Here is a 17,180-nt window from a genome sequence, read left to right as displayed (position 1 = left end):
TGGAAAAATGTGAATAATGTAAGAAAAATAAATGACAAATTTTACTTAAGGGATTCTTCTTGTTGATACTAAATTGAAGTAGAATCTGTTTTTTTTTTTTTTGTTCCAGTACCAAATCTTTTATTTGAAAAATATCACTTTATTGGTTGGCCTAATGGAAAAAATTCTCCACTTCAAACTCCTGTTTTTGTGTCCATTTTTCTTTACATAGGTTCGAGAAAGTGATCCTAGTGACCCAAACAAAGACATGGTGGTCCAGCTCATTGATGACTTCAAGATATCAGGCATGAATGGGATACGTATCCTTTGCTTTTTCTGGGCGCGGGGATTGAACTCAGGAGCACTTGACCACTGAGTCACATCCCCAACCCTATTTTGTTTTTTATTTAGAGACAGGGTCTCACTGAATTGCTCAGCGCCTCACTTTTATACAGAGGCTAGATTTGAACTTGCAATCCTCCTGCCTTGGCCTCCTGAGCCACTGGGATTACAGGCATGTGCCACTGCTCCCAGCTGTATGCTTTGGTCCCCCCTCCACCCCCCAGTTGTAAAGGGACCTTTATTTTATTTATTTATATGTGGTGCTGAGACTCAAACCCAGGGCCTCACACATGTTAGGCAACCGCTCTACCACTGAGCCACAACCCCAGCCCTATCCTATCCTTTTTTTTTTTTTTTAAATATTGTTTAGTTGTCAATGGATCTTTATTTTATTTATTTATATGTGGTTCTGAGAATCAAACCCAGTACCTCATACATGCTAGGCAATGCTCTACCACGTAGCCACAACCCCAACCCCCTATCCTTTGCTTTTTGTAGACTGAATTGTAATGTACTTTTTTTCTTCTTACTTAAAAAAAAAAAGATTATTTCAAGTTTTTGTAGACTTTGTGCTGCATCCTTCCACATTAGGCCTCTAAAATTATTGCGAAGTCTAATAACTAGTATATCTAGTATGGTCTGTTAGTGGTTTTGGTATAGTAGTGTCTTTGGCAGTGAAAAAAAGAAATAGCAAAACTTGGCCTGTTTTTTTAACAGAATTTGTTTTGTTTTATTTCTTCTTCAGTAATTGTGGTGAACTTTATTTTTGCAGTGGTTGGCGGAAGTGTGTGCCAGCACTTCTTTGTGCTTTAAACCTTTTTTTTTTTTTTTTTTTTTTTTAAGAGAGAGTGAGAGAGGAGAGAGAGAGTAGAGAGAATTTTTAATATTTATTTTTTAGTTCTCGGCGGACACAACATCTTTGTTGGTATGTGGTGCTGAGGATCGAACCCAGGCTGCACACATGCCAGGCGAGCGCGCTACCGCTTGAGCCACATCCCCAGCCCAAACCTTTAAAAATCAGTGTACAGGGGGCATGTATGTGTGCTCCAATAGCTACAAAGCACTGCATGAGGCTGAAATGTATTTGCTTACGCAATAAGAGGAAAAATGCTACTTTAATGCTGATATCCCAAAGTTGCATTCAAGTGATATTGATATTGTATAGTCCTAATACCTGTGAATTCTGTTTCTAGAGTGATACAGCTGAGACTTTCAATTAGTTCTTCCTGCAGAGTATAATCTTCCTGCTGGTGAATGTGGAAGGTGTGATATTTTTTATTTTTGATGTGTGTATTTGGTTTTCAAGTTCTGGAGATTGAACTTTGGGCTTCCTGCATAGTAGGCAAGCACTCTAGCACTGAGCTACATCCTGAGCCCCTGATTTTCTTTCTTTTCCCTCCAGTTTGTCTGCTTTAAAAAAGCCTGGTAAAAGGAAAGTGATAACATTTTCTGTAGTAATTGGTAAATGGACTAGATCTCCAGTGTTTTTCTATTAAAGCTTTAATTATGAAGAGTTTTAAACATACATAAAAGCAGAGAGTGTAGTACAGTGAATTTCTGAAAATCCATTACACAGATTCAGTGTTTGTTAAGGTCTGGCCCTAATTTCTACATCTAGCCTTTCTCTCTTGCTGAATTATTTAAAAAAAAATCCTAGAAGTCATTTTTTTTTAACCTACATAAATGTCAGTGTGCAATTTGTAAAAATATGTGGATTGGTTTTTTAAACATGACCATAAACTCACTGAATAAAATTCATTCAAATTTTCCTGGTATGGCAAAAATGACTTTTTTTTTTTTTAATACCTAGAGTTGAACCCAGGGGTGCTTACCCACTGAGCTACATCTTCAGCCTTTTTATTTTGAGACACAGTCTCTTTGAGTTGCTTAAATTCTCACTAAATTGCTATAGCTGACCTCAAACCTGCCATCCTTCTGCCTCTGTCTTCCGAGTTGTTAGGATTATAGGCATGCACCACCATGTGCAAAAATGACTTTTTTTTTTTTTTTAAGGTACCTGGGATTGAACTCAGGGGCACTCCACCATTGAACCCCATGTCCAACTATATTTTGCATTTTATCTAGAGACAGGGTCTCACTGAATTTGCTTAGTGCCTCACTTTTGCAGAGTCTGGCTTTGAATTCGTGATGCTCCTACCTCAGCCTCAGCCTCAGCTTCCTGAGCCACTGGGATTACAGGCATGTGCCTGAAATGACTTTTTTTTTCATTAAACATCTATTTTTTAATTATAGGTGGACACAATACCTTTATTTTATTATTATGTGTTGCTGAGGATTGAATCCAGTGCTTCACGCATGCTAGGCAAATGCTCTACCTCTGAGTCACAACCCCAGCCCTCAAAACTGACTTTTTAAAAGACCTTCACTAGACCACACATAAAGTAAATACATTTTAAATTAAACATAGCAGTAGCAGGGGCTGGGGCTATAGTTCAGTTGGTAAGAGTGCTTGCCTAGCACATGTAAGTTCGATCCTCAGCACCATATAAATATAAAATAAAGGTATTGTGTCCATCTACAACAAAAAATATTTTTTTAAAAAAGACTTGAATCACACTTCCAGAGACAAGGTTATTTTATCCTAAGTTATTGTTCTTTTAAGTTTTCACCCACTTAATTGAGTTGTGTAATTTAAGATTAACTTGTTTAATTTATAGTTCTTTTCTCTTTCTTGGAAAATACTACAAGAATATCTGCTTTCTCCAAAAGAAATTATCCTGGTAGAAAGTATTGATGAAATAGTTTCTTCTTTAGCTCCTGATTAGATGTTCCTGTTGCCTTTTAGAAAGGATGGCCTTCATTCTCATTCTAGATCCTGTTAGAAAATAAATGTGTACATCCAGAAGACATAGCTAAGCCAAGCATGATTTCTCTTTCTCTTGTGAGAATGGCAGTTGTTCAAGTACCTATTGGTTTTGAGGGATCTAGGATTAAGTGATTGGGATTGTGGAAAGGAGATGCTGGTTTATCTTCCCTCTCCCTTTGCCTGGTAATTTGGGGAAAAGGCAGCCCTGCGGGCAAATGACACAGAGCAAAGTTTCCCAAAGCATGTAGCTCAAAGATGAAGAGCACAATGGAGAGGAGATAATTCCTGTTGTTTCCAGAAGACTTTGTCCTTATTTTCATGTTGGATCCTCTGAGATGCCCTTTGCGTAATTGTGGTGGGTGATGCTTTCATTTCCTGATGTTCAATTAGAGTACCAGTTGATGAGTCCTACAGGGTACATCAGAGCTAAGGTCTTCTCATGTCAGAACTTTTGCTCTTTCATTTACATTGTATTTGAACAGATCCGGTAAATTGTTACTTGACCTTCTGAAGCTCCAGAAGTTTCAGGCACAGGTCATCTCCCTGCTTAAATCGCAGAATGACATGGTGTCTGCATCTACTTAGTCATGATCCTGTAGGGAAGTACTTTGTCACTCTATGTGCTGGAGTAAACCTTTGTTTATTTATAGAAACTGTATTCAGATACTGGAAAGTAGAAAAAACTGCTAATAGCTTAGCCTTTGCCTCAAGACCATTTCTTCTAAATACTGAGCTTCTTATTTTTCTAGTAAATAGGTGGGTAAGTAGTGCTGGATTTCTCTGTCCCTGCTGTAGCCTGTAGCTCTGTGCCAGACCCATAAGGTTATTCCTGAAACCACAAACAAGGAGAGGGTTTCTTTGGAGAAACTACCTGATTTTTAGATAAATAGAATTTTCCTTAAGAAAGGAACATTGGCTATGTTTAGTGTAAACAAAATGCTAAGAAATCATTATGTATTACCAATGCTTTGAGAAGACTTGGGTCATATGTCTGCTACTAACTTTAATTCTTAGTTTGTCATTTTTGTAATAAGACTGGGAACTAGTAAGAAATGCTGGCTTTAGATCATCTTTGCATATGTCTGTAGTGCATAAGTTCTTCAAGAGAAGAAAACATTTTTTCTTCTTTTCACTGAAAATAATTAATAGCTATTATGATCATGTGGTTGATCGTATAAAAATATTAAATCAGCTTATCTTTTTTTTTTTTTTTTTTGGTACCAGGGATTGAACTCAACTATTGAGCCACATCCCCAGCCCCATTTTGTATTTTATTTAGAGACAAGGTCTCACTTAGTGCCTCACTTTTGCCTTGAACTTGGAATCCTCCTATCTTAGCCTTCTGAGCCTCTGGGATGACAGCGTATGCCTCCGTGCCCAGCTAACTTATTTTATTTTTTAAATAATGAAGCCTACTGTAAGCCTCCAATGATGATCAAAATATTCTCAAAGGGTTTTAGGGCAGTTTAAAACCTTCTCATGGAATGACATAAAGATACTCTATGGGAAATTGGTAGGTGATAGTTTTGGAGGGTCAGTGGTTAGTAGAAACTCTGATTTTTCAAAATCCACTTGTTGGAGTGGTTGAGGAATGTTATGTTGTATGTGCCCTATCTTCTTTATCCAGTCATCCATCATTGGACATGTAGGCTGTTCCATATCTTGGCTGTTGCAAGTGGTGCTGCAGTAGTCATAGGACTGCAGATACCTGTGTGAGATCTTGATTTCATTTCCTTTGTATACCTTTATTATCTTAGTGGTCATGTTTTCCTAGGTGTATACTGATCTGTAATCACATTAAGATGTGCATATTAAATATATACAACTTTTTATATGTCAGTCCTATCTCTGTTAAGTGGTTTTTAAAAAATTTGAAGGGCTTCTGATTTCTGAGTTTTCATTATTGCAGAATGGTCCTAATACTCTATCTTAAATTGTAATCATACATTCTTAACAGCTACCTATAGTTTTTAAATGGATCTGGTTATGCAATGAAAGATATTTTTGAAGAAAAAGATTAAATAGCGCTCTCGCGCGCGCGCTCAAGCTCGCTCTCTCTCTCTCTCTCTCTCTCTCTCTCTCTCTCTCTCTCTCTCTAAATACTAGTGATTAAACCCAGGGGCACTTAACCACTGAACCACATTCCAGTCCCTTTTTAATATTTTATTTTGAGACAGGGTCTCGCTATGTTGCTAAGGCTGGCTTGGAACTTTTCATCCTCCTGCCTCAGCCTCCCAAGCTCTGGGATTACAGGCATGTGCACTGCACCTGGTGTTTGGTAAATTTCTATTTGATAATGTATTATTTGTGGCCTCCTTCATTAGAGGTTTAGGCAGGCAATTAGGACTCTTAGGGCCCTGCAATTCTGTTTTTTCCACATCAGTTCTTGTGACGTTTCAGTCTGACCCATTTTCTTCTTCCTCTGTACGTGCTGAGAGAATAGTGTGGACAGGAGAGTACCATGAAGGTTGGGCTAGAATCTGCTTTGGCCACCTTTGTACTGAGACACATATCTTCATTTCCACAGTGGGGACATTTATATATTTCCTGAGGTGGTATAAAGTACATATTGAATAATGTATGGCACATAATAAATATTACCACTTGTCTTTATTTAGGTAAGAAACCTCAACTGACCACTTTTGCTATTACAGATACTATTATTGTGGTGTTTTATGAGCAAATAACTGTGTTGTAAATGACAGAATGCTGTTGCTTCTGCTTTTGCTTTTCACTAATTGCCATATTCCAGGAAATGCATCCACAAACAATCCTTAACCATGTCCCAGATGTCTGCATGGTCTTTGAAGTGCTTGGTCACCATCTCCTCAAGTGGATCATCAAGTCCAACTATCAAGGCCTCCCAGTGCGTTGTGTGAAGAGTATCATTCGACAGGTGAGGCCTCTGAGGATGCCTCCATCTCTAATCCCCACTTGTTTATCTGTTGCACACAGATTTTTGTTTTGAAAGAGTGAATGAATGAATAACATTTTGAAAACACTTGTGAAATCAGTTTTATATTTATTTAATGATATTTTATGCTGTGTTATAAAGAAAGCAGTATATAAATATTGGGCATACATTTCTTATATATCAGTCCTCTTTTGAGGTAAGTGATACAATATAATCAGAGATTATTGTATGCAGTATGCTTACTCAAAACATTCCATTTAAGTCCTTTCAAAATAATTTAGAACAAGTAATTTATTGGGTTCATTTACTATTTCTAACTATCCTTGGATGGAGTGAAAAATCAAAAATTAACTTGAGGAGTTTTCAGACTCAGAGTTGTAAGGGGAATAAGTTTTGGGGATCTGATTTATAGTGGTGACTGTAATTAGCAATACTGTATTGTATACATGGAATTTATGCAAAGAATTTATCCTAAGTATTTTCTCCACACAGAAAGATAACTGAGAATAATGGATAAATAAGTTTATTAACTCATGTATAATTATTTATAACACAATATATACATGTGTGAAAACATGTATTACACAGCAAATGTATTCAATTTTCATTGTTAGTTGTACCTCAACAGGAGTTCAGAAAGTTAGGGAAAAGAATACATGGGTCATGAGAAGAGGGCCTGGAGAAAGGCTTTGCATTAACTTATTTCAGTTGTATTGAGATTTGGGTTTAAGTCATATAGGAAATACTGCATAATGAAAGTGTGTAATAATCAGATGTCCTAATTAGCAGTGTTTACCTGATTCACTTTTTTGCATAGAATGTATAAGTCTATTCATTGACCATACCTCATAAATTAGGAAAATTGCAGATGAGATTTATCTTGGATTATCTGTTATGATGTAATGGAAATTTACCGTGAATGATTCTACAGAGTAATATGTCAAGGAGACGCTTGTTTACTTGAGAAGGGGACTATGTGTCTATCACCAGGCCCAGAGCTTGAACTAGGCCTACCCATGGGTTCCAGGCATAAAATACTTGCCTCAGTCCCAAATTCCTAAATAGGAAAAGAATCATAATTATTCAGAAAGTTTTGTGAATTCAAGAGATAGGTACCTAAAACAGAACCTTCCTTAGATAGTTCATGTTTGCATTTAGGCTCATGAGTAGGTTTCTAAGCCTATTGTATAAAAATTTTGAAGCTTAAATTTGTATGTTAAAAACATCCTAGAGTTTGCTCTTGAATTGTGTGAAAAATTTTGTTTACCCTGCCTCTGTATGTATCTCCCCACTTATCTTTAACTTTTGTGCTGAAGATTGGCAAGTTATTTTCCAGCATTACAAGTGTTATTTGAGAGAGGAGGAGGGGTTGGAGAGGGAAAGGTTTTTTTGCATTAGCTTGTCTCAGTTGGGCTAAGATACTTCTACATAATATGCTAGGGGTATATGCATGGCTTTGTAAATTTTGTGACTTTTATTAAATAATATATCTATTCCCTTTTAGATTCCAGGTAGTATCATTTCATTCATTTAACATAGGCTAATATCTCAAAAGAATGAATAATTTCTCTTTAATGTGGAGGAGGCTGTACAGTGAGAGTGAAATTAATGTTAATTAGAGTCATTCTATCCCTAAATGACACTCAGGCATTCGTGACTTTTAGTGGCAACTCTTTTATTAAAAATTTACATTAAATCTTGGTAAGACTTTTGTAATTATTTCTGATTAAATCATTAAAGGTTAAAGGATTTGCATATTCTAATAAACAATAAATAATTCCAGAAATGGCTTTCTGCATACATATCACACAGGTTCCATCATCTCACAGAACCCTATACTTTCAAAAATGTTTGCTACTACCATAGTGGTTGATCCCATCACCTCCAGCAGGCTTGGCAGTGAAGGAAGGGGAATCTGCAGGTGAATCATTGGTGTTCATTTTATATACCAGAATGGGAAAGCAAAATCTGGTCATTCTTAGCAAGTGAAGAAGTCTGTAAGTCTATAGATAAAGTTCTGTGAGTTTCATAGAACTTTTGTGTATAATTGCTGTATAAACAGTTGATTTAATGACTGTTATCCTCACCGATCTCACATGTCCTTATCTTTGTAGCAAGTGTGAACTCATCTTTATTTAAGAAAAATATTATGGAATCTGGATTTTTTTTTCTTAAAGCTTACTTAGAATTTTCAGTGTAATAAATTGTTAAATCTCTTTGTTAGTACTCTGAATATCTGTGTTTCCCTTCGTTACCCCAATTCAGCTTCTGTTTTCAGTATTTCTGACTCCTGGTAATAGTAGGAAGATCCTTTATTGATGAACCTCAAGAGTTTTTTTTTTTAATTTCTCAGAAAAAGGCAAGTTAGGGCAATTTCTTAATATTCTTTCACTATTAACCTTTTTTTACCTTAGAAGTCAGGTGTTTCTGACTATCTTTCAGTCACCCTTGTTGCTCTGTCAATTGGCATTGCATCATCAGGTACACAGCCATTGAACTCTGCTGTGCTCATGCCTTTTACTTTTGATGTTCTTTGTATTTTCAGTGCCATCATCATCAGTGAAAATTTATCACCTCCTGCAAATACCTTTTGTAGGCCTCTGCTCTCCCAGCATACAGCCCATCTTGTTCTAGATTGTTTTCCTTTCCATTGCCAGGACCTTCTGAAAAGCAAGCCTTGCTTTAATAGTGTATATTCCCCAATTGTAAACCTTTCGTGGCTTCCATTGCCTAAAGTTTGTTCAAACTTATGAAGCAGTATATAGTGATTAAAAGCTTGGATTTGGAGTCAGATATATCCCACTTGAGCCAAAGAACTTTGTCCACAATGCTCCTCAAGCTGAAATTTGATGAATAAAGTGGGAATAATTCAGTAATAATGATACCTTCCTCCTTAGATTATTGTGAAGATGTAAAGAGACTCTACTATTAATATTAGCAAATATTTATTCATTTCTTAGTATGTGCTAGGCATAGTTGTGAGTACTTGATGTGATTTAATTTACTAAATCCTCACAATCGTGCTCAAAATAGGTGTTATTTTCCTGATTTTATGGATGAGTAAACAAGCACAGAAAAGCAAAGTAATTTGTCCCTAGTTGGGATGTTATTTAAAAAGTAGCAGGTAACAGAAATGGAAACCCAGAGAGTCCAGCGCCAGAGCTCAAGTGTTCACCATTTTTTGCCAAGCAGTATATTATATGTTTGGAATTTTACCAGGCCTGTGTGAATAGAAGTTGAACCATTTTTTCCAGAGAACCTGTTTAAAGGTTCTCTGCCATCTGGTGTCATCTCATATTTTTTCTCACAAACAGTAATTTATATCTTTCAGGTACATAGTTTCCTTCCTGGAGCTTATGAATATTCAAGGATGTCCCAACAGAATTTTTATTCATAAGTTTTTGCTTGTTTCATTTTGTAGTTAGTTTATGAAAAGTACTTAATGATGATCATCTTGACCCCTTAATATATCTTGCTTTTTTTTTTTTTTTTCTTTTACTGGGGATTGAACTCGGGGGCACTCAACCACTGATCCACATCCCCAGCCCTATTTTGTAGGGTCTCACTTGCTTAGGTCCTCGCTAAATTGCAGAGGCTAGCTTTGAATTCGTGATCTTCCTGCCTCACCTCAGCCTCTCGAGCTGCTGGGATTCAGGCATGAGCCTCCACACTGGGCACATGTTGCTATTTATTATCTCTGTATTTTTATTTCTCTTGTTCTAAGCTGCTGAAAGTACCATCCTTTTTGTTTTCTACACACATTCCTAAGGCTTAACCAAAATCCTCTGTGACAAACGCCTCTTACCACCCCAGGTAACAGTGTTATTTCTTCCCTCCCTGGGACACCTACAGCTCACACTGAGTCCTTTACCTTATTTCCAAGTCTTCTCAATCCTGGCACTATTGACATTTTGGACTATATAATTCTTAGCTTGGGAGGCCTGTCCTGTACATTGCAGGGTATATAGCAGCGTCCCTGATGTCTATACCCTAGATACCTCTGAATTTTGTCAAATGTTCCCTGGGGAGCTAAATTCCCTCTCTTTGAGAATCATTTGGGTAGGGTAAAATACAAGGTGTAAATGCTGTAGCAACAAGATTTGATTTCACATTCTAGCTTTGATATTCCTATTTTGTGACCCTGACCAAGTTTTTTATCCTGTATGAGTCTAGTTCATTATTTTAAAACTTTGGATAATAATGAACAGGTTGTAGCTTTAATGTGGAGATTAATAATAAAAGACTATTTATGAAGCATCCACCACAGTGAGCAGTACAAACTAGTCATTGTGTCTCCCCAGCTCCTTTGTGGTTGCCTTGAAATGAAGGATTGTATATTGTGAGTCACACATCTCTTGTTATCTTTTTTCATACATTGGAGTATCCAGAAGTATTGTGGGTAGGTTGTTTTACCTAAATGATGGAAGAAATATATATCCCCCCCTTTTTTTAGTGGTTGACCTTTCTATGATTTAAAGGGCTCATTTGTTTACTTTCTAAAGGTAAGGACAAAATTGATTCAACTGTTCTTTTAGGATTTCCTGTGTTTTATAGTCAATCCTTTGATCAGTTCTTAGCTGTCCCTCTTTAGGTGTCCCTGTGCTGATACAAAAAAAGCACTATCGTGATGAATTGTGGGTATGGATGTGGGGGACACACTGTGCATCCCCATCCCCGGTCTTCTCAATTGATGATTCTGTGGCCTCAAGCATGATGGAATCTTGTGCTGTTTGCCTCCAGTCTTTCATTTTTTTTTTCATGTTAAATCAATTTATTAAATCAATCTACTATGTCTACCCGCCCTTTTAAATTTGTTTTTTTTTTTTTAGTTCTACATGACAGTGTAATGTATTCTGACATTAGACGTACATGGAGTATGACTTCTCATTTTTGTGGTTGTACAAGATGTGGAGTTACACTGGTTGTGTATTCCCATACAAACATAGGAAAGTTATATCTGATTCATTATACTGTCTATCCTATTCCCATCCATTTTTAAACTGAATAGAAAGGAACTTGTTTGGCATTAAAGGAACTTGTTTCTGGTACATTAAAAGATGTACCTCAGGTGACAATTTCTTTAAAATCCTTTGGTCCCATTAAAAATGGTTTTGACTTTCTTATGTAATTCAAATGAAGTTGGCCTTTTACTTTTCAGAGTTTTATAGTTTAACTCTGTGCTTTTTATAGAAATCCTTTAAGAAGGTGACTACTTGCCATTAGTAAAATGTGATGTGCCCTTCTATAAAGGGCGAGACTGTGGTTTTGGTGACTTTATTGTAATGGTGTAACAACAAGCAGTTAACAGTTTATAGCCTTGGAATTTTAAATTATTAGTAATCTATGATCGTGATCCTGTGCTCAGTTTTCATGTTTCTTAAGGAATCGTTGCTTTATATGCTTAATTTGTAGTATGCCAACTATACACCAGTGAGAACAGTGGTGTTATTTATGCTCTATGTTCCACAGAAGATGCTGCACAGAGAGGACAAAATCTTCCCCAGCATTCCACAGTTACTCTGGTGGATTGGATCCTTGATCCATGCATTAAACTGTGGGATAGTGTGAAGTATGTGTTTTCTCAATCTCACTCTTTGTGACAGACCCTGTGGCAGATTGTTTTTTTCTTATCACTATCTAAATTTTTAAATATACTTTTCATTCATTTACCATTTAAATTATTTCCCTTGTCCCAGTTATCAGTAAATTCATTGTGATTGAACTAGTATTGTTCAATTTTAGTACAGAAGCTTGATTTTAAATTATCAGACATTTCAGTATTAGATTTGTTTGGTGTGGTGTAGTCCTTGTGATTCTGCATAAACTTGCAATTCTCAGAATCCTGGGTCCTCAGCTCACAGTTTAGTTAGTGGCTCCCTTTGAATAGAAGTAAGCCTCCTTTGGGCTCTCTGCAGGCTGAGAGCTGGGTGCAGCAGCAGCACCTTCCTTCTTCCTTTCAGCAGTATAGCTGCTGGATTTTCTTATTCATTCTCACAATTTAGAGATTTCAGAGCAAATACAGTGTCCATAGAATTTTTCTGTCTGAGCATGTGTCTCCTTCTTGTACTCTATAATAAGTATTTCCCATACTTATTCATTCAGGTTAACATGATGGTTTTCACAACCATTTTGCAGGATTTGCCTTATGTCTGTCTTATTGAGGAAGAGCTTTGCTAGTATGAAATTTTCTGGGCTTGTGGAAAGCCCTCTAGTGTTTTCCTGTACACCCACAAGTAATTAATATCTAAATTAAGGACTCCTGCTTGGGGCCATCCTCCTCTCCTCTGCCAGCCCATCTGGCTGCCTGTTGGGACTCCCTTGGAGCTTCATTAGCTTGTTACCAACAGGGTAGGAGCCAGGCAGTCTCATCTCCCAACGTCCTATGTTTAGGTGTGGTAGGAAGAAAGTTCTCACATTGCTACCAAAGTCGGAACACAGTTTGGAAAGGTGCTCTCATTCTTTACTCTTCAGGGTTTACAGTTTGGAGGGAGGGGCGCTTCACTCTCTGGACACTGATGGGTCAGGAAGATAGCCTTCTAACATAGGCTCCACACTTGTTCCTCCTTTTATCTGCAAGATTACAGGACTTGTTTCAAGCAAGTCATGTTGGAGAGGGGTAGATTATGTTGTTAAAACCTGTGGCAAATGATATCTGGAATGGCTGTTGGTGTATAGAAAGAAATCTAATAGACCATCTTGTCCATGTTCCAGATTTTACAGGTGAATTTGAAGTTTAGGGACAGGAAGGGACTTTCTCTGAGCTTGTAGCTAGTTAATTCTAACATCGGAAACTGGATTTTTTTCCTGCCTTGGATTCTGCACTACTTCATATGGAGAAACCTGGCACCTACTCTTGAAGTATGTGATCTGGCTCCTTTCAATGGATGATTGATGACTGACCCTTCCCCTGGCCTATTTGTGGTTGGTTTGAATCTTGGCTTTTCCAGCAAAGGGATCTCTACAGCTTCTGCTGCCTCCTGCTAATGATACGACAAATACGTTTTTTAGGCATTTGAGAAAAACATACATTAATTAGACAAATGAAGAAAACAGAAAAATTAATAAATTAGGCATAGTGACACACACCTGTTATCTCAGGTACTCAGAAGGCTGAGATAGGAGACTCACAAGTTCTAAATCAGCCAGGCAACTTAGGAAGATCCTGACTCAAAAAATAAAAAGGGGCAGGGAAAAAATACTAAAGGTTTCTGAATTTTAATCAGATTTTTCAGGGGGAGATCCATCCTTTGGCATGAAGCTTGATTCATTATTTCTCCTCCATCATGGTTATTCTGTGTAAATGGTTGTAAGATTTCTCATCAGTATTGGTCTAGGATACTTTATTACTTTAAACACCACTGTTTACCAACAAAATGCTGCTTTTGAAAATTAAATTGTTCTTAGCTATAACAAAATATTGGGTTTTTTTTTAGAAAAAGATAAATGTTCAGAATTTTAAAAAATTAAGGAATCAGATTTTTATTCATGGAATGTTACTTTAAAAAAAATCAACAAAGCTCTTTTAATATTTTAGAGATCAAAATAGCTGAGACCAGAGAAGTTTAGTAAGTGACTTGGGAAATTATGGTTATGTAGTCAGTATAAATACAAGTCATCTAACTTAGTTCAGTTTTACCATTTGTTCCTAGTTCCTGTTTTGTAGACTATGTTTTTATGTCTGATTCTTACTATGTTTGTGTATGATTCATGTGTTTTTACCCTTTTGAGACATGAAAATGGAAACTCATAGAGGTTAACCACCTGCCCTGGGTAAAGAATGTATGTGTAACAGTTTAAGAGCAGGTCATATTTTAACGCTGCTACACCTCCTAAATGATCTGCATTTATTAATCAACTTACTTATTTTGTCCCAGTGGTAGAGTCTTTCCCTCGTGTTCTTTGTCAGACATTATAGTCAGGGCTTCCCAAGGAAAGTTAGCCCAGCTGAGTGCTATAGCCAGTATTTTAAGAAGTCTGGGACCTTAAGTTCTCCAGAGAACACTTTGCTTATCTTGAGCACATTGTTATCTTTGGGAACATATGTTAACACATTTGTGTACTGAGTTACAGTATCTTTTACCTGTGTAGCCTCCCACAGAGTGAAACATCTTTAAGATGGAAAGAAACCAAGGTGGATAGATAAGGGCAACTTGTTCATGAAAGATGGTTAAAAGATATTTTAGGAAAACAAAATATTAACTCCAAGTAAATTTGTAAATATTTCTACTTTGAGTTAATTTTTTTAAAAGGATTTTATTTATTTATTTATTTTTTTAGTTCTCAGCAGACACAACATCTTTGTTTGTTTGTGGTGCTGAGGATCAAACCCGGGCCGCACGCATGCCAGGCGAGCGCGCTACCGCTTGAGCCACATCCCCAGCCCCTTGAGTTAATTTTTGATAACTGAAATTTAAGTTGGAATAAATATCAGCTGTTTAAAAATTTTCCAAAATTTTGTTCCTTGTGCCTGTTCATTAATATCTTGTAATTCTCAGAATCTCTCTTGTTTGGATTAAAAATTCCACATTATTACTCAGTTTGCACAAGGAAGATACATGAAATGTCAGTGAACCACATATAGATCCATTGGATTATGTTCCCTTCAGGTATATACCCTGTACTTTTTGTATATACATAATGATGTCTGTCTGACTTTTGTTTTTTTGACATTCTAAACATAATTAAACATTTTAATTGAGGTATTATTTTAAACAGTAACTATTCTAAATTTAAAAATCAGATGCATTTCTTTAGGCTTTTTTAATTCCCTCATTTTACTGGTACTAACAACTTGTCAGTATTTTGGTATTGTGCCGTGATTCATCTTTTTTTTTTTTTTTTTTTTTAAATTAATCCCATTACTCCCAGCCACTACCAAGAATGTGTAAGCTCTATGAGGACAGGAGAACTGTTAAGGGCTTTGAAGTTGCGGAACTCTGTTTACTGTTGTATTTAAAACACCTCAAATAGTTCATAGCCTGTGATCAGAGTTCAGATGATATCGTTTCAGTGAATTCATGTGAAAATGCTTCCTATGAAAAGTTATTTTAAGTGATCATAGGTGTTTTAATACCTGTGTAAATTTGTTCAAGAGACAGATAAACTGATTTTCTTTCAGAAAATTTGGTTCCTTCTCACTTTGTAATGTTTCATCCTTGAAGGTTATTTAGCCAGCTATTCATGGTAGGCAGACACACTAGGATTTTGCTGGGTGTTACCTAGTTTTGGATGATGCAGTGTATCTTTTGCTTATCTGTTTTACATTTCCAGTTTCTTGTGGACAAGATGCCCAAATGACTTAATATTTAAATGGTGATATTTGTATTTCTAATGTATGGAAAAGTATATTCTAAAAATTAATTTTTATGTGGAAATAATTGCAGAGAAACATTGCCCTTGCATTGAGGTCGCTGGTACTCTGTAAGGTTTTGTTTGGTTTGAGGTGATGTGCATGTATATTTTGGCTTAATGTTTTCTTTTAATTTAAGGCTGTAGTGCTTTAGATATCAGAGCTATTTTTTGGTTAAATTATATCCTTCTTGGGGCTGGGGATATAGCTCACTTGGTAGAGTGCTTGCCCAGCATGCACAAGGCCTGGGTTCAGTCCCCAGAACCACCAAACGGGAAAAAAAAAAAAAAATTATGTCTTCCTTTTACTGAAATATTAAAAATGTATGTGCATCATTAACCACTAGCAATATAAAAATCAAAACAAAAAATGCAAGCTGGGGGCTGGGGTGGTCGCTCAGTGGTAGAGCGCTCGCCCAGCATGCATGAGGCACTGGGTTTGATCCTCGGCACCACATAAAAACAAACTAATGTATCCACCTAAAAAAACTAAAAGATAAATAAATAAATATTTTTTTAAAAAAGAAAAATGCAAGTTGGGTTTGATGACATTCCTGGATCCCTAGCTATTTAGCATGGTGAAGCATGAGGATTGCTTGAGTCCAGGAAGTTAAGACCTGCCTGAGAAAGAGTGAGACCCTGTCTCAAAACAACAGCAGCTAAAAATGAGATACCACTTCATACCCACTAGTGTGACTACAATAAAAAAGATGGTTAATGTTGGTCAGGATGAAGAAATTGGAACCCTCATATGTTGCTGGTAAGAATGTAAAAGGAATAAGCAGTGTGGGTACTTCATCAAATGGCTAAATGTATACTTGTCATATGTCCCAACATTTCCCTCTAAGTCAAGAAAATACAAAGATAGGTCCCTATGAAAACTTGTACATGAATATACATAGCAGTATTATTTTCAATAGTTAAAATGTGGACCCAATCCAGATGTCTATCTAATGAATAGATAAACACAATGTTGTATTCCACACAGCAGAATATCATTTGGCAATGAAAGGAAATGAAATATGGATATACTTTACACAAGAATGAGCCTTGAACATTATGCCAGTTGGAAAATCCCTCTGTATGATTCATTTTAAATGTCATGTCCAGAATCAGTAAGCACATTAGTGATTGGTCAGGGCTGGTGGTGGTGGAGGGAGATGGGGAGTGACTACTAATGGTATGATGTTTCTTTCTGGGGTGATGAAAACGTTCTAAATTAGGAAGGGGTGATGGTTGCACATCTAAACAACATTGTGCTCTTAAAATGATGAATTATACACGTGAATTCTTTTTCAGTAAAGTTGTTATTAAAGATGTACATATAGAAATTTGCTTCCACGAGCATAAATTATCTGTGCAGTGTTACACATTGGTTGCTTATGGAAGGGAGAGCTGGATTGGGGGCAAAGGTGGGGAGAGTTTTGTTTTGGTAACTAAATGCCCTTTTGTGTCTGTCAAATTTTGTGCTGTGTGACTGCATCATCTATCTTGCAAATGCATAAAAATTAAATAATAAAAGTATTGATAGCTCCTTTCCTCTTTCGATTTTACTGTAACTAGGTTCTTCAAGGGTTAGATTATCTACACAGTAAGTGCAAGATTATTCATACTGACATAAAGCCGGAAAACATCTTGATGTGTGTGGATGATGCATATGTGAGAAGAATGGCAGCTGAAGCCACTGAGTGGCAGAAAGCAGGTGCTCCTCCTCCTTCAGGGTCTGCAGGTGAGGGAGCTGATTGAGCTGATCTTTCTTCATTTCAGTTG

General features: G+C 36.7%; 1 protein-coding gene across 10 annotated transcripts in view; it reads left to right on the top strand.

Annotated features, from left to right (window-relative positions):
* Window positions 1-17,180, top strand: part of Srpk2 (SRSF protein kinase 2) — a 227,807-nt gene that overhangs the window by 179,532 nt on the left and 31,095 nt on the right. For all 10 annotated transcript variants that reach the window (XM_078040210.1, XM_078040209.1, XM_078040207.1 and 7 more), the window contains 3 exons: window positions 212-299; window positions 5,938-6,044; window positions 16,974-17,139. In XM_078040210.1, coding sequence (XP_077896336.1) covers window positions 212-299; window positions 5,938-6,044; window positions 16,974-17,139 — 361 coding nt within the window. The remainder of the gene's footprint in view (window positions 1-211; window positions 300-5,937; window positions 6,045-16,973; window positions 17,140-17,180) is intronic.

This window comes from Ictidomys tridecemlineatus, chromosome 2 (genome assembly GCF_052094955.1).
Source record: "Ictidomys tridecemlineatus isolate mIctTri1 chromosome 2, mIctTri1.hap1, whole genome shotgun sequence".
NCBI lineage: Eukaryota > Metazoa > Chordata > Mammalia > Rodentia > Sciuridae > Ictidomys > Ictidomys tridecemlineatus.
The sequence above is the reverse complement of the archived record's forward strand: the minus strand, read 5'-3'. Positions and strand labels throughout refer to the sequence as shown.